This window comes from Podarcis melisellensis, assembly GCF_964234715.1.
Source record: "Podarcis melisellensis genome assembly, chromosome: Z".
NCBI classification, from domain to species: domain Eukaryota; kingdom Metazoa; phylum Chordata; class Lepidosauria; order Squamata; family Lacertidae; genus Podarcis; species Podarcis melisellensis.
The window spans coordinates 9,171,189-9,195,325 of NC_138547.1; the positions used below are offsets into that span (position 1 = coordinate 9,171,189).

The following is a 24,137-nucleotide window of genomic DNA, read 5'->3' on the forward strand; positions in this document are numbered from 1 at the left end:
GTAAACATGGCTAATGGGCAAAGACAAGCTCTATAAATTTCCAGACAAACACAAGTATTAAATCAGGTATTAAAGAAAAAGAAAACAACCCACAACTATAAATACTAAATTGGGGCATGAGGTTGACACTGTCTGTCCTGAATCCATCCCAGCTAATGTGATTTAAGTTTTGCCAGCATGCCAGCTGCAGGGAGAAAAAGGAAGGAGTCTTGAGAAGAGGAACAACAAAGGGAGTGCCCAATGAAAATGCAGAAGGGGTGGGAAAACCTTTGTACCCAAGGGCCACATCCCCTTCTAACAATTTTTATGGGGGAAGCAGACTAGGGGTGGGACGGTTCAGAAGCATAAGTGGGTAGAATTTAATTTTATATTTGTACAGTAAGGTTTTTACACAAACACAAACACACATACACACACCTGTCTTCAATCCAAACAAGCAAAAAAGCATGCTTAGAGTTCCTTCTTTCCTTCCTTCCAGGCAAAAATACTCAGTGAGTTGCAAAACAAGGCTGGTGAGGGGTGTGGCCTGAGGAGAGTCTCAAGGCTGAGACAGAAGAAACCTGGATGCCCAGATGTAAGATGCATAGGCTGGTTTTAGGGTCTCGTTCTCCCACCATATTAATCCTACATGGATTCCTCAACACCTCCTGCTTCTTTACTAAATACACTAAGACGGAACCACTTCTTCTAAAATGGGTTGAGGCCATTTGTGTCCTTCCATCAGAAGTTATTCCTACATTTTTACTCCTCAGAATCTGCCTTCAGCCGGAACAAACAAAAAGAACATATGAAGAGCCTGCTAAATCAGGCCAATGGCCTATCTAGACCAACATTGTGTTCTCAAACCAATCCTGCAAGAAGGACCCAAGCACAAGAGCACTCTCAACTCCTGTGGTTTCTGGCAACTCCTATTCAGAAGCATTACTGGTTCTGACCATGGAGGTAGTGCATAGTCTTTGTGGCTAATAGACAAAGTGTTGGTGCTGACCTTTAAAGCCCTAAACAGCATACCTGAAGGAGCGTCTCCACCCCTATCATTCAGCCCAGACACTGAGGTCCACCTCCAAGGGTCTTCTGCTGGTTCCCTCACTGTGAGAAGTGAAGCTACAGGGAACCAGGCAGAGGGTCTTCTTGACACTGGCACTCTCCCTGCAGAATACCCTCCCATCAGATGTTAAGGAGATCAAGACTACACAACTTTTAGAAGACTTCTGAAGACAACCTTGTAGTGGGAAAAGTTTTGTGTTTAATGTTTTATTATGTTTTTATATATGTTGGAAGCTGCCCATAGTGGTTGAGGCAACTCAGCCAGATGGATGGGGTATAATTTAAAAATAAATAAATTGTTGTTGTTATTGTTAGCCAGTTTTATTTAACATTTCTTACATTTTTTTCCTGTAGAGAGAGGCTCTATTTCCCAACATGACCCAGCCAGCAAATGAAGTGCTTTTGCTCCCGCCAGGCAGATGGAAATAATTACACTGGCTCCTCGCATAACCCCTTTTCCATTGCAGAGCTGGCATTTTAAGTACATAAGGAGAGCCTGGCTCCTGGATTGTGTTAAATGGCCCATCCAGTGCAGTATCCTCTTCTCACAACAGCCATGCAGATGCCCATCAGAAATCCACAAGCAACATTTGAGTACAGCAGCATGTCTCCTCATTTGGGAGTCCCATCAACTGATACTGATAGGCATGCTGCTTGTAACACTGGCAGGAGAACACAGCCATCACAGCTACTAGCCATCGATAGCCGTATCCTCCATGATTTTGCCCAATCCTCTTTTAAAGCCAACTAAGGTTAATGGAAGTGAGAGCTGGACCATAAAGAAGGCTGATTGCCGAAGAATTAATGCTTTTGAATTATGGTGCTGGAGGAGACTCTTGAGAGTCCCATGGACTGCAAGAAGATCAAACCTCTCCATTCTTAAGGAAACCAGCCCTGAGTGCTCACTGGAAGGACAGATCCTGAAGCTGCGGCTCCAAGACTTTGGCCACCTCGTGAGAAGAGAAGACTCCCTGGAAAAGACCCTGATGTTGGGAAAGATGGAGGGCACAAAGAGAAGGGGACGACAGAGGACGAAATGGTTGGATAGTGTTCTCGAAGCTACCAGAATGAATTTGACCAAACTGTGGAAGGCAGTGGAAGACAGGAGTGCCTGGCATGCTCTGGTCCTTGAGGTCACGGAGAGTCGGACACGACTAAACAACAAAAGTTAGTGGTTTAATCAAAAAATAGTGGAGAGTACTGCAACAATTCTACACGTGCAAACAGTACTCAATGCAGGATCACATAAAACTACAGTTCACAAATTATCATGAATGCACAATAAAAGGGGCATCTGAAAACCCTTCCAGAGTGAAAACTACACCCATTAGGAGGTGTCAATACATTAACACACCCAGGCACTAACAAGGATGAATGATACAAAATTCATTCACCTTGGTGCTCCTGCAGACCTACTAAGCTGCTGTATTCATGAGACTGCCTCCCTGCCACTATTAAGCTTTAATTCACCACCAGGAATTATAGGCTGGCTAAGAACTGTTTCCTTTATCTTTCTCCCTCTCCTCCCACTGCCTTTTTTTTAACCGCCTAACATGTTAATTAAGAATAAATTACTATCAAAGCAAACATCAGTTGCTGCTGGAGGAGGGTGGCATAAAAAGCAGGGGAGGTCCACAGCTCAGTGGTAAAGTCTCTGCTTTACATGCGGAAGGCCCTCAGCATCTCAAGGCAAAGACTCATCTCTACAACTCCAGAGAGGCAATCTGAGTTAATGCAGAAACCATGGAGCTGATTGACCAGTGGCCTGACCCAGTATTAGGTGACTTCCTGTGTTTCTGTTGTGAGATATCCAGCCTCATATAACCAGCATGCTTAACTCTAATGAATGAAGGGGTTAAGACCATAGAGATCACATGCCTGCCTTGCCAGGCTTAGATAGGTCACTCCCCTTCACCTTGGAAGGAAGGCTTACTTTGTTATCTCACATCCCACCATGGGTCATTCCATATCAAGTGATCTAAAAGTCAATTTTAAAAAATAATAATAATTCGCACCCTCAAAAATGGAATGAGATAAAAAATTAACATTTTAGATTTAAACTTAGTTTTGATCACTCAACAAGTGTAGAAAGTGTAGAAAATATTAAGAAATTTAGATGACTGAGGTAAAAAAGTTTGGATCACTTGATATGGAATGACTCCCACAGGAACACTACCAGAAAGGTATATGCTCCAAGCTTAGACCATGTGGCATAAGCAATCTATCTCTGTGTTTCTATACAAATTTACCATTTTAGAACCTCAGTTACACTGCCCATCTTTTCTTGCTGCTGTGTAGAAAAGAACATCAATCTGACCTTTGAAGGGTTTGTAAGTAAACAATTTTGAGCTTACCAGATGTGTAGCCACTTTCTATGTCTAGAAAACTGGGGATCTTTGGAAGCAATTTAGAAGGGGATATTTTAAAGGTCTAACAGCCTGTACTGTATTTCTGTGCTTTACTTTGCTGTATGTATTGTGATTTCAAATCTCTGCTGGGGCTCCCTCGCCAAAGGGACCTAGATCTAGACATCCAGGGAATTCTTTTTTTATATCCCTATGCCTATTTTATTCTTTAACTAAAATGCAAAAAAGACCACCCAATTTCTGTTTCATCCAGCCTTTTATTCAGGACCACGAGGACCAAAATCTTAACTTTAGTTTATTTGAAATGCAGTAGCATATCCGACAGACTGCAATGTAAACATGCAAGTTAAATTGAATGTCTATAGACCTTTCCGAACATGGTCTGCTCCTACTTATGGAGTTGTACTACACAAGTGATCCAAGGGTTTTCTGGCTCTTAGGAAGCTGCCTTAAACTGAGACCATAGCTCAGTAGGAGTGCACTTGCTTTTCTTGCAGAAGGTCCCAGTTTCAACCCCTGGCATTTCCAGGTAGGACTGGGAAGTATCTCCATCTGAAATCTTGGAGAGCTGCTGCCAGCCAGTGTAGTCAATGCTGAGCTAGATGGGTCTGACGCAGTTTAACACCACTTCCTATTATCCTAATTTAAACCATTTAAAACCATCCTAAAAGGTAAAGGTAAAGGTACCCCTGCCCGTACGGGCCAGTCGTGACCGACTCTGGGGTTGCGTGCTCATCTTGCTTAAGAGGCCGGGAGTCAGCGCTGTCTGAAGACACTTCCGAGCCAGCGCAGTGCACAGAAACGCCATTTACCTTCCCGCTGGAGTGTTTCCTATTTATCTACTTGCACTTGGGGTTGCTTTCGAACTGCTAGGTGGGCAGGAGCTGGGACCGAACGGCGGGAGCTCACCCCGCCGCGGGGATTCAAGCCGCTGACCATACGATCGGCAGGTCCTAGCCACTGAGGTTTTACCCACAGCACCATCCGCGTCCCCAAAACCATCCTACAACCCAGCAAAAGGGAATTTTATACAAACATGCTGCAACACTAGATGGATTGTGGTAAAAAGGTCTGGGAGAACAAGAAGGTCTTCTCAAAGCACCTAAAAGACTATGGCATGGACACCAGGTGAACCTCCCTAGGCAGAGCATTGCGTGGCAAGTTCCCACCCCACCCCCAGTGGAAATAATGACACATGACACAATTATTAAGGTTAATGGGCTAAATAAGGCCACAACTTTTATTGGTTACAGGTGATGAGCGGTATTGGCTTAGGCATTGGTCCTAACCAACTATATCCGACTTCAGCCCATCTGCTAGAAGTCCAGGAAGGGTTAACCACCAGGAGGGGGAGTGCTGCTGATGCACATCAACTAGGAACGCCCCCAGAGTCACCACTAGGAGGTGTGCCTTTGGCCCTCACCTCCCCAGGCTTTGGACAGGGCCACGCCCCCCAGAATCCTTTATCAGACTACCCTTCAATGTGTGGGGCAGGTGATGGCGTAACCTCCCTTCTTCCATCTACAGAGAAATACCAATGCCTAATCGCCAATACCAAGAAAGTTGTGACGATTTGCTATGAGGTAGGCAAAAACCAAGTGGCTAGTGCCAATTTGCCAAGTGGAAAAATTCCTACCAGGCCCCTTAACGGCGACCAACCAAGGTCCATAGCAAGGTCAAAGAACGAAAACCTTATAGGACCGGAGGGTGGGAAAAGCAGGAACAGCTGGTAAGTGGCAAAGAGGGAGATCCCCAGCCACGTCCTGCTTTAAATAGGCAGGCCACACCCCCAGAGCCAGCCGATTGCCTGGCCAGGAGGTGACACGGCCGGGAACCCCCCCCCCCCAATCGCACAGGGTCTGGGTTCCAGCCTCCGTGCATGTGGTGGGGCCATGAAGCCCACAACTCCACCTCCTCTGAAGGGCGGAAGTGGCTTTCCAGAAACTGGGCACCACTACTAAGGCTGTCTCCTTAGTAACTCTACATTAGGTGCAGGAACCTAGAGAAGGGCATCTCAAGATCAAGTCCTACTTACTTGCTTCCCATAGGTTGGCCTCTGTGAGAACAGGATGTTGGACTAGGTGGGTCTTTGACTTGATCTAGCAGGGTTCTTCTTAAATTATAGATGCTCCTGAGCATGTCCATCTGTCAGCATACATGGGTTGTGTAATTTCCTAAGCCTCCCATCCCAGTTTATTGAATTGGGAAGCCTAGGAAGTGGCAAATCCTACTCACACTGGTCTCTGGTATGATCTAGCAGGGCTTTTCTTACGTTTTTAATACATGCTGTTCTTTTGAAATCTAAATTCTATGGTGGTTATGTTTTACCTCCACTGTCAGAGGTAGTTGCTAGGAATTACAAGTGAGGGGTGTGCTCTTGTATTCAGTTCCTCCCCATACATGTGGATTTTCCATTGGGGCATCTGGTTGGCCACTGTGAGAACTAGACTAGATGAAGTGCTGGACAAGATGAGCTTTTTGCCATGATCCAGCAGGGCTCTGTTCATACCTGGCCTCATATAGATAGGAGAAAGTTATCCATCATTTAACCTGGTCCCAAATGATTTAGGGCTTCAGAAGTTAAAATCAGCACTTTGACATGGGTTTGGAAATTTATTGGTGGGTTTAAAAAAAGTTTTGGGCACTCTCATGGTGGATAAGCTCCAAAATTTGGACTGCAAAGAAAACATTATCTCACAAATTTAGTGACCATTAATAGAGTTCTTGGAAAATGCAAAATCTAGTTGTATTCAACCACATATTTAGATGAGAATATCTGCTTATTAGTAGAGATATGTGATTTGTTCTTGATTACTCATCACTGACAGAGACTAATTAATGGTATGAGGGGGGAAAGGGTGGTGATGGTTTTGTTTTATGCTGAAACTTTAGAACAGTGGAGAACCTGTCCAAAAATATCAGTGTGTCCAATGAGTAGCAACTTCATTTAGTTTTTCCATGCTTTCCATGTTGTGCAATTCTAAACAGTGTTACTTATTGAAAGTATAGAACCAGATGTTTGGTGGGTGGAGTGGGAGAGGGGTTAGCAGATTTCCCAACAACAACAATTCCCAACAACAAACCAACCAAATAGAAAGCATCTCATTGTTTACACCCTGTATCCTTGGCCGAGTCTCCATAGGTATCGGTAGTTCTTACCTACTCAACATCAACAATTCATTTGTGATGATAAAAGCTGCTAAACAGTGGAAGAGGCTCCCTGTAAAGGTGGTGGACTCTCCTTCACTGGAGGTTTTTAAACAGAGGTTGGATGGCCAACTGTCAGGGATTCTTTAGCTGAAACTCCTGCAATGCAGGGGGTTGGACTAGATGACCATTGGGGTCCATTCCATCTCTACAGTTCTATGATTCTATCAATCTGCCTTAGTTCAGTAATGAACAGGAGTCCTTTAAGGGCATTTACAAGGACGAAGCATGACCTGCCTAAAAATGAAGTGAAGGGGAGGAGGTTTTGGCCAAAAAAGAAGAAAGTGTTATTCGTCCTGTGTGCAAAACAGAAATCAATCCAGCGAGTATGATCAGTCCACAAATGACACATGATTAACCACATTTATCTTCCCATACACACTGTTTCCTTCGCACTGAACAAAACGGGGTGGAATAGCACAGTGACAACACAACTTGCATAATTAGTTACATAAATTATGAAAGTTGTACAGTTGGGCCTGAGATTTAATAAATATGTATCTGAAATAAGAAGAACTGCAGCATAACAGAAGCAGTGCTGCATGTGATGAAGACAGGGTGAAAAGAAAAGTGATGCCTTCTTACATTTCCAGCTGCTGCTACTTTATAGGGCTCGGTCTCAGCATGGTGGTTGCTGTAACAACAGCAGAGAACTGTTCTCCTAAGCCACTGCCTAATGCCCAGCTTATGCCTGGTCCTGCCCTGCCCTGCCCTGCCCTGCATCCAGCATGAGCCTTGCTTTGTACCAGATGTTAACTCACCTGAGCTCAACACTTGCGTCACGACAGTGGCCTTTGGAGCAAATCAATTCAAAGAAACTTCTTTTTAAAAAGCTAATCCACAATTAAGTGCTGCTACTTAACCCAACAAAAGCTTGCCAAGAAACAGAAGGTAGAGCTGAAGAAATTCACTCACAATTTGACAGCATTTGCACATCTTGGGAACAGCCAGATCTGTCATATGCCCCAAAATTATTTCTTGGCATACAAAACAACTTCCAGCAACTTCATTTCCAGAATAACTACTAAATTGGCCATTTCTTCTAAACCATACACTTAGGGACAAAACAAATAGCAGCAGGATGCTTATAGCCAATATCTTTGTGAGTCTGTGATTTTTAAAAAGACCCCCTTCTAGCTTGTTGACAATATGTTGGTGTCACTGACAAATGTAACTGCATTTTTTAAAAAAACACAACAACAACTAAGGTGCCAAAGCATATTATGGACTGATTTCCAATAGCCCTTTATGGTAGTTTTTTTGGGAGCACAATGCTAAATAAGTTCAGAGAGGAAAGGAAAGATTGTCCAATGCTGCACACCAAGTCTTGCTATTTTGCACCAGCCACTGCAAAGGCCATAACTCTGGGACAGGGTATCCACTTTGCATTTTTGCACACATGTTGTGGTTGGAAAACTGCACCCCAAAGTGCAAACGTCAAAGGATAGCTGTGTTCTGGTGCACATATAGTTTCAGAAAATGAGAATTAGGTAGTTTTGCAATAAAGTAAGAACCAAGTCGAGATTCTCTTCCATCCCCTAGAATGTCAGAAAGTTAAAGCTCCAGGGTTGTATTTTAAAAAGTTCTATCCGCAATAGACCCAGTGGAATTAACATACCTGTCATGGAGAAAGTGGATAGAGAAAAGGTTTTTCTTTCTCCCTCGCTCATAACATTAGAACTTGTGAACATCTAATGAAGCTGAATGTTGGAATATTCTTCACAAGGCACAAAGTTAAACTATGGAACTCACTACCACAGGAGTGGCTTTAAAAGAGGATTATACAAATTCATGGTGGATATAGCTATCAGTGCCTACTAGCCATCATGGCTATGCTCTGCTTCCACAGAGGCAGAAGGCTTCTGAAAAACAGCTGCCAAAACAACAACAACGAGCCACACACAGGAGGGGAGAAGGTTCTTGTGCTCAAATCCTGTTTGGTCAGTTTCCTACAGACATCTGGTTGGCCACTATGAGAGCAGGATACTGGGCTAGATGGGCCCTTGGCCTGATCCAGCAGGGCTCTTCCTATGTTCTTATTTGCCTTTTTGTATGTTGATGCTGCTGCAAGAGAGTGGATGGGGGGTGATCGTGTACTGCAGTAAGTGGACTGGACCCTTCAAGACCCATTCCAGAATGCATCTCTCTAAAAACCTATGTCACGCTCTGGCTGCAAGCACAGAAGTTATTGCAGGAATGTTTATTCCTCTCCCCCCAACACACACACACAAAATACCGCTCATCACATCACCATTTCAAGAATGGAGCTCTCCACTCCAAGGTTTCTTCTGAAAGCCCTTTTGCCTCATCAATGCTTCAATCTCCCTGCCTGCAGCATAAATCACGTCTCTAAAGTCTTGCTAGAAAGCTTTCTTCAGCTTCAATTTTTTCAGGCTGAGAGATAGTGACTGCCACAAGGTAACCCACCAACCTTCCTGGCTGAGTGAAGATTTGAACCCTGGTTTCTAAATTCATAGTTTCATATAATTGTAGAGTTAGAAGGGACACCAATGGTCATCTACTTCAACCCTCTGCAATCATAGCTAAAGAGTCCTTGAAAGATGGTTACCCAGCCTCTGTTTAAAATCTCCAATGAAGGAGAATCCACCACCTTCCAAAAAAAAATCCATTCCACTGCCAAACAGCTCTTGTTGTCAGAAAGTTCTTCCTAATGTTTAGTTGGCCTCTGCTTTCTTGTTGTTTGAATCCATTGGTTCAGACCCTACGCTCTCGAGCAGCAGAAAACAAAGTTGCTTCACTGGCCTGATCCAGTAAAACTCTCCTTATATCATCTGCATTGTCTTGATAATTATCTTAGGTATACTGGGAGGGAGGGAGGGAGGGAGGGAGGGAGGGAGGTTAAATGGTAAACAGTTTTGTGGATATTAGAATGTTTTATGATTAACTGGTCTATAAACCATTCTCAATGAAGAAATAAAGCACTGAATGTAACTAAGTTTTATTCAGAGTCAAATCAATGGATTTAAGTTAATTGTGTCTACTAGGGTTGTATCCATCTAGGTCAGTCACATGCATCAATGGGTCTACATTTGATACAACCCAAAGCCTGGGTTGGTCACCAGGCCAGGGAAGACTGTTCTGCAGTGCAACAGAGTGATGGAATCCCTACAATAGCAACAACAAGCTTTACCAACATGGCTGGTGATACTTACATTGTAGAGAATGTCAGTCCAACCCTCCATCGTGATACACTGGAAGACAGTGAGCACAGCAAAGAGGATGTTGTCGAAGTTGGTGATTCCAAAGTTGGGGCCCTCCCAGTATTGCTTGCAAATTTCTCCTTCTTCACATTGCCTTGCAGGCCTCTCCTCTCCACAGGGGAAATCTCCCAGCCTCTCCCCTTTGAAGAAGGAAGGGGAAAGAAGGGTGGTGGGTGAACAGAAGTAATCTAGAGCAGAGTTGGAGAGCACATCAAGTCCAAGGAGCAAACTTTGGACAATGGGGTGGTGATGGGAGAACAAGATCTACCCAATGTGGGGTGCCTTCTATGTCAACTTTTAAACGCCTGCTGAAAACTTTACCATTCTGCCAGGATATTGCCCTTCAGAATACTGTTATACCACTAGCTTTGTATTGCCTACACTGACTGGCAGCAGCTGTCCATGGTTCTGGAAGACACTGGGAATTGAACCTGGAACCTTCTATGTGTAAAACAGATGCACCTCTTTCATTGTAGGGATCCCTACAAAACCAGGAGGCCACACTTTTCTGGTCCAACACCAAGCAGGAGTGAATTATTCACCTGCTTGGAATACTGCTTCTCCACAAGGACAGCTCCCGTTGCCTTGAGCAAATGAGAGCGGGTTGGGTTCATATGCCTCCCCAGTTGCACAAGGGACTACAGCTTCAGGAAACTCCAGTGGACCAGTGGCCTTTTAAAGAATATCATTACTGTGCTTCTCATTGGTAGGGAGAAGGTAGCAGCTAGCAGGGCAGAAGGCGTGGAGGCCAACAATAGGTGGCACCCGAGCTAAGGACAGGCAGAGCCACCTAAGTATTCCTGCTGAGTTCTATGTCCATTCCTGGACAGGAATAGCCTGCCCACTGCAGTCCATGCACTGAAAACCTTGAGGCTAGATTACTGTATGTGGGGCTGCCCTTGGATCTGGCTCGGAAGCTCCAGCTGGTGCAGAATGCTGCAGTCAGATTGCTGGTCAAGAACATGTGACACCATTGTTAGAGCAGCTGCATCTTCTACCAAGCCAAGTTCCAGGTTCTTGTGTTGATTTACAACCCCCTGAGCATCTTGGGTGTGGGATACTTCAGAGATCGCCTGAAGCCTTCTGTCATCTGCAGGAGCATCTCTAGCTGCTCCCAGAGATGGCAAGGCTCATTTGACAACAAGGAGAGAGCAAGCCTTTAGTGTCATTGGCTCAGTCCTGTGGAACCTCCTACCAATAGAGATTCAGTAGGAGCCTTTTAAACACCTGCTGAAAACTTTTCCATTCCTCCAGGCCTCTGCAGACAATTAAGAGTACATTCCCCCCCCCTGGGGGGGTCTATTGATGTTCATTTTTAATTATTTTTCTTTTAACTTTTTGTGATTTTACTGTATGGTTTTATATTGTTATAAATCACTGTGCTATATCTTTATGGTACAGTGGTACACAAATATTTTATATAAGTAACTAAATAAGAGGACAACACTGACACTAAGGAGGAGGGGGAAGCTGACATTCAGTTGTAAGTAAGAAGGCAGGCAGGTGGGCAGACTGAGGTTGGTGGGGCAGTGCCCAACAGTCCCAATAGATTGTCAGAACAGAGGCAGTGCAGGGAGGTTTAAGGAATGAATGAAGCACAGTTAGAGCTAAGAAAGGCACCTGCATGAAACCCTGGAGAGTCCCTGCTGACCAGTGTGGACAATACTGAGTTAGACTGAGCTCAGTTTGACTCATTAAAAGGCAGCTTTCAAGGTTCCTATGTTTTAGAGGAAGAGCCATGCCTCAATGGTAGAACATCTGCTTTGCACACAGAAGGTCCAAGATAGAATCCCCAGCATCTCCTTGTAAGACACAGTGAGACTCTTGCCTGAATCCTGCAGAACCACTGCCAGTAAGTGTATGGAGAACTCAACTATATGCATCAATGGTCTGAGTTTAAAGCAATTCCCTATGTTCCTGTATTTGTATGCCCCACTCTGAAGAATAAACAGGAGGGCCCCCAAATGCAGCAAAGCTGGCTCACCACATTTTTAATTAAGTAACAGAATATATTTTGGAGGAGAAGGGAGCAAGCCCAGAGTCTGAATTTACCTAACTGCATCACTAATCAGAGTTATACAAAGCAGGGTGTGGGGAGGCTACAACCATTTAACTCAAGTCTTGCGAAGGTTAAAGCTGGTCTGCAGCCTGTGTGCATTATGCAAATTTGCATGGTTTCTCTTGTTTTTGCAAAATCTATTGTGGTGTTTAGAAAATGATATTCTACAGCAGATCATCTGCTATGAAAATATTGATAGAAAAATGTTCCCATATGCATCCCCATACGTATACATTGCATTCACTGGTTATGAAAAGGCCATCAATATTATTGAAACCTGGATTATACAACATGCATGATGTAACTGCAGAGTTGATAGCAGACAAAACTGCAAAGAAATAGCAAAGAAAGCGACAGCAACATATAATTTCAATATAAAGACCAACCCAATACCTGTGAAAAGAAGCGTAAGAAAAAGAGATAGCTTATCACCTAAGCCTCAAAAAGCTGGAATGGTCAGAAAAAGGAATCAATGTTGACAAAAGATATCAAAATAATCTATGATATGCAGATGATACAGTTATAATAGCTAAGAGTCAACAAAAACTGCAAGAAATGCTGGAAGAATTAAAAAATGTAGGACTGAAGATGAATCGAGCTTAGACTAAAGTAATGTTTAATGAAGACAATTATATAGAAGGTAAAGAAACCTAGCAAGTTGAAGAATACATCTTTTTAAGACATAAAATCATACTGGGTAAGGGGGGGGGGACCAAACAACATAAATAAAGATGAGAATAAAACAATTGTGGGTGGCTGTTGGAAAACTCAGCCCTGTAATGAAAAATAAAAACATTTCATTAGATTTGAAAAATGAAGTGTTCAATATGTGCATATTGCCAGTATGTGTTATGGAGTGGAGAACTGGCCCATGATGCAGAGAAACATGAACAGCTTGATAACAACACAACACAAAGATGGATGTGAAACTCTGCAAAATAAACTAAGATTCTGCTGCTGATAGGCAAGGCAAGGGGCACAGAGCTATCCATGGTACTGAAGCTCCTTTACCCACAAAATGACTGGTTAACAGACTTGTTTTAATTCTGCTTCCTGCTCCAATCCGTTCCCCAAAAGCCATTGCCTTTTTTATTTTAGAAATAGCCTTCTGAGTCCCATCTCCACCACACCCCTAGTGGGTATTAATTAATCTCACCTGTTTCATTGTTGAAGCAGGTTTTGTGAAACTTCCCCATGTAGAACTCCAGCCCAATGATAGCAAACATCACAATGGCAAAGAAGAGTAGGAGCCCGATCTGCAGGAGAGGTACCATTGCCTTCATGATGGACTTGAGAACAACCTGCAAACCTGAACAAGAAGCAGAAAGCAATGTTAGCTATTTGAGGATATTCAGAAGGAGAAGAGAGATTGGAACTAGGGGAGTTGATCTATTTACAGGCAGTGACATTTTTAAATATTTCCGCTCTTAAATTTCATCCACACTCTTTCCACATTAATCTACATTTTTTAAAATAATGACAACATGAAAATGTGTTTTAAATATGTAATTAATAGCACTGTGGACTAGCCACAAGATCCGGTTCATATCTGTCACTTCAGAGGGCAGCCTGATCATCCAAGTCACTCTGTAGTCTGTCCAATTCAAGCTATATTTCCACCATTCATTATTATGAGAATAAAATAAGCTGATTTGTGAAGATTTTGACAGAAGTAGGTGAAATTTTCAGGTGTAACAACCCTTCCAGAAGGCCAAACTACAGGCATACACATCCAGAGATTTGAGGGCTGGGGTCAGGTGGATTTTTAATTATTTAATTTAAAAAAAAAAATATGGGGGAAATTTGATGAATTTGCAGCCATGGTCGCATGAATCCCACCAATCCTCAGAAGGGCAAATTGCAGTGGTTGTCTCCCAAAGACAGCCTGTAAAATTTTGGGATGGGGACAACAGGAATCACTTAACCTCTCCTAGTGTCTGGGGGCAATCAGTCTGAAAAATGCTGACATGTGAGCTAGGTTGCCCCCGGGAAGCAAACCTGTCAAACTGCAGCCAAATATGTCCAATCACAGTTTTTTGTGCTGGAAGTCTTGAAAACTGGTTTGAGTGAAGGAAGACATAATATTTTTTTCACAAAGTGAAATGGAATTATCACCCACCAGCCCTAAACTAAAGGATTGGGGATAACACTATGCTCTAAACCAGTCTTCCACAACTTTTGGTCCCCAGATTATCTTGATCTCCAGTTCCCATCATCCCTGACCACTAGCCATTCTGGCTAGGAATGGTGGGAGCTGTAGTCCAGCAACATCTGGGCCCAAAGTTGAAAAAGGCTGCACAAGTAAATGCAAACTGGAGCTGAAAACAAGATATGAAGTTCTACTAAGAACAGACCCGTTAAAATGAATGGGCCACAGTTAATTACGTCCATCAATTTCAGTAAGTCTACTCTCAGCAGGGATAACATCTGGTGTAACCCATAACGATTACGGTAATGTAGATATTGGAGCACAAGGGGTTGCTGTCAATGGAAAGCAATTGGAAAGGCTGACATGGAGCCCAAACAGACCACCACTCTTCAAACTTTCCTGCTTTGGAGTGGCAGAGCTTGGAAAAGAGCTATGAGCCAGCAAGTGAAACTACTTTCATCTGCTGCTGAAGTGCTATGATTGGAGATCCCTGGTAAAATATTCCCCTCTTGATTAAAAGCTATATGTGTCCATCAAAACAAACTACCCCCACCCCTTAACTCCCCACTTGAGCTACACCAGAGCATTTCCACTACAGGAACTTGGTTTTGCTTTTAACTGCAGCAACAACAAAAATGTCTACAGAAATTTTACTTGGTGAACAAGTCGACAGAGCAACAAGGGGCTTCATAGGGATTGTGACACCAACTCAGAGGAGGCTTTGTTAACATTCCAATCTGAGTTGGGCAAGTAAAAAACCAAAAAAAATGAAACACCTGAGGTGTCTTGTTTCAACCAAATGCCTCAGATATCATATAGATCTGTTGCACTCCTTTAGCATTTAAAGATGTATCTTATTACAAATAGACAATTTTTAAAATGCATTTTATCCTAAAATATGCAGTTTAAACACAACCTTGGTATACTTTTTTCAGCTGAAAACTGTATCACATAATTGAAAGAAGTGCAAATTCTGAGGGGTGTATGTGCTATATAATGGTGTGTGCTCCATAATCCACACACAAGTCCAGAATCTGGTACATCTGATTCAGAATTCACAGAATCAAATTCCATAATCACCCCTGATTTGTAGCTAGGAAAGAATACAGGGACTCAGACTTAAGCATCATTAAGTTGCTGTGGTTTTAATTCAAAGAACATCACATTACAATAGGACCCACTGAATCTCTGGCTCAGATTTTAATTCAGCTCATGCATAGGCGGGGAGACAAGGGTTTGGGAGGAGGCTGGATCCATCACACCCTTGAGAGCAGGTGTTACCTAAACTGACAAGTAGTGGCTTTTTGTGGATTCAGGCAGGGGTCTGTTTTAACCTAGGTCCTTTTGCATAAATGCCCTTGCTGGACCAGGCGAAAGGCCCAACTAGTCCAGCATCCTCTTCTCACAGTAGTCAAGCAGATGCCCCACTGGGAAGCCCACAAAAAGAACCTGAGCAGAACAGAACTCTGTCTACTGGTGATTTCCAACAACTGGTATTCAGAGGCATCCTGCCTCCATCAGTGAAGGTAGAACAGCCTTCTCCTCAATGGAAAAGCATCTTCTCTAGTACTGAATGACATCCTACCCCGTAAAAACAGGGCAAGGCTTCAAAATAGACCAGGAGCCAGGGAACGGCTCAAGGCAAATACAGCTGATGTGAAGCATAAAGCTGCCACAGGGACAAAAGAAATCGAGGCTCCCTTCCCATCCTCTGAGCACGAAACTAGTTCTGCAGACCACAATCCCCATTTCCCCACTAATCAACAATTATATGATTATCAGCCATTTAAGAGGGGGTCAGAGGTCCCTTTTTCAGCCCAAAGGCCACATTCCCTTTTAGGCAGCCTTCTGGGGGAGGGTTGTCACATGACAGTAGTAGGTGGAGTCAAAGGCAAAAGTAGGTGGAGCAAAGATAAATTCCACACATTCAAGATAGAGTCATTAATAGAGCCCAAGGATACGTCTCAGTCAAGCCAAAAAATTAAAATAAAGGAGGAAGCAAAGCAAGGGTGGTGAGGGTTCTGGCTTTAGAAAAGAGGGTGTGGCCCAGGGGAGTTCTGAGGGCTAGAGAGAGACGGGTCTGGAGGCCATATTGGGTTCCAGGACTGAGGTCCCTGACCCCTGCAATAAGTTATGTTTGCTCCTCCCCATTTCATTGATTCCTTTTGCTAGCTTATCACTTGCACAGAACCATCCCTAGACACACAAAGGGGAGACACAAACCTGCGGAGCTGTCACTCAACTCCCATGCCCTTCACCAAACAAAAAAGACACTTTAAATTAAAGCACAGGAGATAAGAGATGAAGCCAAGGAGACGGCAGAGTCAGATAATTTTATGCAGACATTGCAGAATGAAACAAAGCTGCCTTCACAGCCAGCGGATAGGAGCTCCTTGGCTGCAAGGACCCCATTCGCGTGCCAGGAAACATTGATGAGACGCTCAGGCTATAAAAACTCCAGGCACAGGCTTGAAATCCATAGGAACAATTTAGCACTGAGCAAACTCTTTTCAACTTGACTTAAGCCATCATACATTTAAAGCACTGTGATACCACTTTAAACAACCACAGCTCCCCCAAAGCATGCTGGGAGGTGTAAGTTGTTAAGGGTGCTAAGAATTAGGAACACGCACGCCCATTCCCCTCACAGAGCTACAATTCCCAGAGTTCTCTGTGAAGAGGGATCAACTGTTAAGCTACTGTGGGAATTGTAGCTCTGTGTGGAGGATAGGAGTCTCCAACAACTCTCAACAAGCTACTGCTCCCATAATTATTTGGTATCATATTGATGGAAGTTGCAGTTCAGCAATGTCTGGAGGGCCAGACATAAGCCCCAGTAAGCAAAGTTGATGGCTTGGGATGATGGGAGTTGTAGTTCAGCAGAATCTGGAGGATTAAAGATTCCCAAGCTCTTGGCAAAAGTCAGGGCTGAGAAACCCTTTTTTGGCTCAAGGGCTGCACCCCCTTCTGAGCAACCTTGAGTGGGACACACCCTGGTGGGGAGCCAGAGGCAAAAGTTGGACATGGAAGTCATATTGTACTCACTTGGGATTCCTGATACAAGCTTCAGCGGCCTCAGTACTCGGACAGCTCTCAACGTCCGCAAGTCAAACTGAGCCCCAGCAGTAGCCAGAATCCTAATGGGAGAAGGAGAGAGAATGAAAGAAATTGTGTTAAGATGAGAGTTTTCAGGGCTCTGAATAAAAGCCCTAAACCACTGGAGCCGACTGGCTCACTAAAGCTGCATGCACAAAGCAGTTTATTCTGTCTTCCTGATGTTTCCCTAACTGCTTAATTTCTGCTTCCACACAATGCAAAAGCCACCTTCCGAACTCTAGTGGAATATAATGGAAGTTCAGCACTCATTTCCATGTGAATTGTTTCCAGGAAAAAAATCCACTGGCAACTCCATAAACCCCAAAAGATTATGGGAATAAAGTGACAAAATAAAGCTGGAATCCAAGCTTTATGAGGTGTGGTTGAAGGAGCCGGGTATGTTTAGCCTGGAAACGAGGAGACTGAGAGGAGATGGGATAGCTGTCTTCCAATGTCTCAAGGACTTTCACATGGAAGGCGGAGCATGTGTGTTTTCTCCTGCTCTGGAGGTTAGGACTCAAACCAATGGCTTCAATTACAAGAAAGGAGATTCCAACTAAACATCAGGAAATACTTTCCGACAGAAAGAGCTGGCTCAAATTTTAATTCAGCTCATGTGTAGGTGGGGAAACAAGGGTTTGGGAGAAGTCTGGACCGATCAAACTCTTGAGAGCAGGTGTTGGGGAGGCTATGATTCTATGAAAATTTGGGATGGTGGGGTGGCATACAGTTCTTTCCCGCTGTTTTCATGGGGGAATCATGGGGGAACAGAAGGGTGAGGGAATAGCAACATTTCCCAATGACATTGGTTGTTGCATCACAAATCCCCCTCCCCACATGTGAATGAAATTGAATGCAACATTCCACTATTTCAGACAAAAAGTTGCATCACAAATCCCCGCCCCCCCCAAACATGTGAATGAAATTGAATGCAACATTCCACTATTTCAGTCAAAATTCCATAATGCAACAGACACTGCAGTGTGAAAGGAGAAAACAAAAAAAAATTCCTTCCACTAAGGTGCTACTAAGGTGCTACTGGAAGGAATTTTTTTTGTTTTGACTATGGCAGACCAACACGGCTACCTATCTGTAACTGTGTGAAAGGAGAGTTAGAAAAAAGGACAAAAGCACTAGCATTATACTGTAATCAGGAAAACTAATGCAATATTCCTTATATATATATATATAAACACCTTAAGCCAGGCCCCAGTTTTGGAACCTTTGCTCATCCGTCATTTCAGAGGCAGCCTGGTATCACTTTGGTGAGGCCAAAGACTGCTACTCAGTCCTCAACTAATAATTGTTCTGCATTACTGAAAACGCTACTTCAGGGGTAGGAAAACTGGTTGCCCACCACTAAAGGCCTGATTCCAGCATTATGCAGAATGGACCTACTGATAGGATGATATCTGCTCTCCAGAAGAACACAGTGATTGGTTGGGTATGTAAGTGGTGAGCAATCTCTTAGGTTAAGGTTACCAGATGTCCCTGTTTCCCAGGGACAGTCCCCAGATTTACAAATCAGTCCCCATACAAAATCCATTGAAGTTGAAAAGTGTCCCCAGGTTCATTGAAAAAAATCTGGTAACCTTACCTTAGGTGTCCTGGTCCCAAGCTATATAGGGCTTTGCTCACCAGCATCAACACCTTGCTCACCAACATCAGTAGCTAACTAGAAACCAGCGCAAGTATTTCAGCAGCAGTATAATAAGACGCCAATATTCCTCCCCATGTTCATGCATGTTTCAGTGTGTGTGTGTTTCTCAAATATCTGACTTGTAGAGGCCAAAAGAGGAGAGTTGAACTCCACAGAATGAAAATTCCAGAACTTTTTAACAAAAAAGGCAGAAAGTGGTGAGAGGGGAAACCGTGATGTACCCAGCAGGTAGGTGCCAGAAAATAGGGAAAATGCCTGGTAAATATAGACCAGGGTCACCAACCCAATGCCCAAGGACACAGTGGCACCCATGAAGTCTTCCAGCGATGCTCCTAGGAAAAAAGGAGGGGCCAATTGTGTGCAGGGCCAGAATAAAAATGGGCAGGTCAATAGATGTAAATGTTATCTTTGCACTATAAGATTTCTACGCACATACACACCCCACTCTACCCACCATCCAAGCAAGAAAGAAACTTTATCAGAGTTCAAGGACACATCCCGCCAGGCAAAAACACACATGGATGATGTGAAGCAGGGCTGGTAAAGCTGGGAATCAGTGTGTCTGGGGGAAATTCTGAGGGCCACATTTGGCCCACAGGCCTGAAGTTCCTAACCCCTACTTTTGAACTTGAATAGAAGAGGTAGGTGTGAGCAGCCAAGCCCCTTGGAGCGTGACACCCATCCCCAGCTGAGATGCTCAGTGTTTAGTTTTCCACTGGGATCAAATGTACACCATAAATGGAAGCAATTATATTTAGCCGGGGTAGGGAGGAACCTGGAGAGAATGAATAGGAAAGCGTGAGCTGCCAAAACACGAGCCCAAGCCACTGAAAGTCATTTGAACCAGTAACGATCACACTCTGACAGACATCTCATTCTGAGATTCTCACGCCAGCTCACTTGCTCACTTTCCTCCCTGCTTTTAATTGCTCATTTATAAAACATCGGTTGCCTGGCAGAAGCAAACACTTCACTGGAAAAGTTAATCATCAGATATTCTCACCAATGACAGAATTGGTCTCTGGTGGCTTTTGAGATGAAGTTGTGCTGTTCTCTGCCAGGGACCCAAACTTAGGAGCCAGTGAAGGAGGCTGATCAGCTCTCAAAGTTTAGATTTAACAGACACAACTACAGAGACGCAAGAGCCAAATGGGGAACGGCCATAGTTCAGTAGGAGAGCATCTGCTTGGCATGCAGAAAGTCTCAGGGGCCAGGAGAAAGACTTGTCTGAAAACCCGTGAAACTGTTGCTATTAAATGTGAGCAATATTGAGCTGGATAGACCAATGGTTTGATACAGTATGAAGCATCTTACTATGTTTGAGGGACCATAGCTAATGGTAGAGCATGTGCCTTGCATGCAGAAGGTCCCTGGTGTCTTCAGGTAGGGCTGGGAGGGTATACTTTCTGAAACCCTGGAAAACAGCTGCCAATCAATATGGACAATGCAGACAATGCTGAGCAAGAGGAGCCAATGGGTCTGACTCAGTTTAAGGCAGATTCTTATGTTCCTGGAAACATGTTTGCAGCCAGATGTCACAGCCACAGAGTCCAACTTTCCATCTTCAGACTACAAGGCTGTGGACTTGGTGGAAGTATCAGACAGCATGAGAAAATATGGTCATTATGGTCCGCATTGCCTTAGCAGCCCTAATCCAGGAGGGGGCCATTCTGTCAACACCTCTCTAGTCTGAAGAGGTCTCATTGCCATCTTCTGAGGACTTCAGATGAGAAGCTCCAATGGAACAACTGTTTTCCCCCATATGGTGGAAGCCTATGGCTGCTGAATCAGGCAATGCCCCCTCTCCCCCTGGGGAGCCTTATTTAATGCTCTGTTGCTCATCCTGGGGTTATCTGTTGCTGAAGCACCGTTCTAAAGTGTCTCAACATGGAGCTGTCCATCCTGAAAGCTACACCCTGTCTTGACCAGAACACTCCATTAGAACCATCACCTGGAGCAGAATATTGGCTTCCTTGCAGCTTGAAGTGGGGAGCTACTCAGTACACCAGAAAATGATGAAGTCAGCCCTGAATAATATTGGCCAGTGTTCATACCAGTGCCTCCTAAGTCACCTGTGGAATGTCTCAGTAAATATTCCCTTCAAAGTTCACAATCCATGAGAGATACTCTGTTCTTCATGCTCAGATCATGTGTGCATTAGCTCATTGGAAACAGGAGCTCTCTACTGTCCACACTGACTGGTAGAAACACTCCAGAGTTTCAGACTGGGGCAGTTCTTTCTGGGGATGTTGGAGATGGAAGCCAGGATCTCCTGTATGCAAAGAAAGTGCCCAGCCACTGATTGGAAAAATGAGAAACTGATAGAAACAACAATGAGAGGACAATCTAGCCATACTTTATGGTAAAGAGAACACAACTTAAATGCAATTTTGGTGCTTTTTTAAAAAGTGTGGAATGGATCGACAAACATAGGGAGCTGCCTTATACCAAGTCCTACCACTGGTATATTGAAATCAATATTGCCTACACTGACTGGAAGTTGATCTCTGGGGTTTCAGAAAGGGGACATTCCCAGCCCAGAGATGCTGTAGATTGAATCTGGGATCTTCTGCATGCAAAGAAAATGCTCTGCCAGTAACCTTCACCCCCCCTCCCCCTGCAGAAAAAGAATAGTGCAAAGCAGGAACTTGCCTTAAACTAAATCAGATCTTTGGACCATCTATCTCAGTGCTGCCTGCAGCTGATCTGGATTTCAGATTGGGGAAATTCCCAGCCCTGCCTGGACAACCTGGGGGCTCAATTAGGCACCTCTGCCTACAAAGCAAATGCTCTACCTCTAAGCCCTTCCCAAACAAGAATGCATGCAATCACTGACAAGGAACAGGAATTGGCTGATCTGCCATTAGCCTCACCCACCCTACCTTTAAATGAAATGAGAGTAAGCACTTCTCTCTTTTTTTGGAAAACATTTTGCAGATTATTACCGGGAGCTAATGCCATTACTCCTGCCAGACTGCATAACAAGAGGCAGCTCCTTCACAGCTAGCTCTCACTGGGATGCCGCTCTGAACTCCTTCACGGGAAAAATAATGCCAGTCCCCAAGGGAGAAGGGAGCAGTAATTAACCAAAAGGGCTTCTGCTAACTCGGTAAAATTCACATTCAAGCGCTGCCTTTCATTGGAGCATGCTTCCTTCTCCCCTACCCACCCCCAGTGATCCCATTGGAGCCTCTCTTTCAAGAAGCGAACATAGCTAGAGAACATACACACACACACACACACACCCCAAATGAAGAAGCATGGAAGAGATCAAAGGAGCCAAATGACAAGAATGCTTGGAGGGGAGCAAATGTAAGAAAGAACTAACCACTAAGAAGCCACTGAGGATTAAACAAGAAGACAACTAGGGAATGGAAAGGATGGGAATCCAAAGCCTGTGCCAGCATCTGGAATACCTGGATAGTGCCATGGCCCCAATGCCATAGCAGGGCCCACTGCTGAATCAAACTCCTACCTGGCTTAAAGAAAAGAATATATCTAGGGCCCTGAGGAGACATCATTGGTTCCAGGTGAAGCAGGGGAAGAGCTTGCCCACAGACAAAGCAGACAGGTCAGGTTCAGGCTTCCCAGAAGGGTTTCCACTCGCTTGCCCGTTCCAAAACACAATCCCATTTGCTAGGCAACAGGGGGGAATGCAGCTTGTTGGATCAACGTTTTAGCTTGCCCAGCCTTGCCTGCCACCTGTGGTGTCCTCTATCCATGGCCTATTTTTATGACGCACCAATCTGAGGAATAAAGATTTAGATATTCAGTTCTGCAACCTGAGTTGATTCCTTCGTGCAGTAAAAGCCAAGATACATAGCCTGCTGAGCACTTGGATCAAGCTGCCACTTCATTTTATTTATCTTTATTGCATTTGGGTCTGCGAATCAAGCCTTACAAGGAACAGCTGAAGGAGTTGGATATGTTTAGCCTGGGCAAGAGAAGACTTCATATGACAGCTATCTTCAAATATCTTAAGGTCTGCTGTCACATGGAAGAAGGAGCAAAATGGAGCTGCTCAAGAGAGTAGGACCTGAACGAATGGATTCAAATGGGGGGGGGGAGATTCCCACTAAACATTAGGAAGAATTTTCTGTCAGTAAGAGGCTCGGCAGTGGAACAGACTATTTCCAAGGAGTGCACCAGAGGGGCTCTTTTTCCAGTGCCCTCTCAAGGCTGGAGCTGTCTCTGTGGACCAGTCTCTGACATCACAGGGGAAATCACCCCACCTCTACATATGCTGCTGATTAATCAGGGCCATGTGCAGTGGTGCCTCGCAAGACGAAATTAATCCGTTCCGTGAGGCTCTTTGTATAGCGGTTTTTTCGTCTTGCGAAGCAAGCCCATTGACAGCTTAGCGGATTAGCGCTATTAGCGGTTTAGCGGCTTTTAGCGATCAGCTGTTAAGCGGCTTATCAGCAGATCAGCTGATAAGCAGCTTAGCGGCTTAGGGAAAGGGGGGAGGGAAAAAAACCCACAGGAACTCGCAAGACATTTTCGTCTTGCGAAGCAAGCCCATAGGGAAATTCGTTTTGCGAAGCGCCTCCAAAACGGAAAACCCTTTCGTCTAGCAGGTTTTCCGTCTTGCGAGGCGTTCGTCTTGCGGGGCACCACTGTACAGAATCATGCATCAACAGAAGTATAGTGTCCAGATCAAGGAAAGTAATAGTACTGCTCTATTCTGCCATGGTCAGACCACACCTGTAATAACTGTGTCCAATTCTGGGCACAGCAGTTTAAGAAGGATGTTGACAAGCTGAAACATGTGCAGAGGAGGGCAACCAAGATGATCAAGGGTCTGGAAACCAAGCCTTATGAGGAACAGTTGAAGGAGCAGGGTATATTTAGCCTAGAAAAGAAGACACTGAGAGGAGATATGATAGCCATCTTCAAATATCTCAAGGGTTATCACATGAAATATGGAGAAAGCTTGTTTTCTACTGCTCTGGAGGGTAGACCTGAACCAATGACTTCAAGAAAGGGGATTCCAGCTAAAGATCAGGAAGAACTTTCTGACAGTAAGAGCTGTTTGACAGTGGAATGGTCTCCCTTAGGAGGTGGTGGACTCTCCTTCCTTGGAAGCTTTTAAGCAGAGGTTGGATGGATGCTTTAGCTGAGATTCCTGCATTGCAGGGGGTTGGACTAGATGACCCTTGGGTCCCTTCCAACTCTACAAGTCTATGATTCTACTGCCTCCAACCATAGAGGTAGAACATAGTCATCATGGCTAGTAGCCCCTGATAGCCTTCTCCTTCATGAATTTGTCTGGTTTCCCTTGAAATGCCACCCAAGCTGGCAGCCATCCCTGCCTGATGTAAGACCAAATTCC

At 44.3% G+C, this 24,137-nt stretch overlaps 2 protein-coding genes across 14 annotated transcripts in view; one reads left to right on the forward strand and one right to left on the reverse strand.

The window, feature by feature from the left end:
* SLC31A2 (solute carrier family 31 member 2) overlaps positions 1-24,137 on the forward strand; it is a 766,698-nt gene that overhangs the window by 487,422 nt on the left and 255,139 nt on the right. The window lies entirely within an intron of this gene.
* CACNA1B (calcium voltage-gated channel subunit alpha1 B) overlaps positions 1-24,137 on the reverse strand; it is a 331,532-nt gene that overhangs the window by 206,904 nt on the left and 100,491 nt on the right. For all 13 annotated transcript variants that reach the window (XM_081896241.1, XM_081896248.1, XM_081896247.1 and 10 more), the window contains exons 4-6: positions 17,095-17,186; positions 13,057-13,209; positions 9,794-9,981 (exon numbers count right to left, since the gene is read on the reverse strand). In XM_081896241.1, coding sequence (XP_081752367.1) covers positions 9,794-9,981; positions 13,057-13,209; positions 17,095-17,186 — 433 coding nt within the window. The remainder of the gene's footprint in view (positions 1-9,793; positions 9,982-13,056; positions 13,210-17,094; positions 17,187-24,137) is intronic.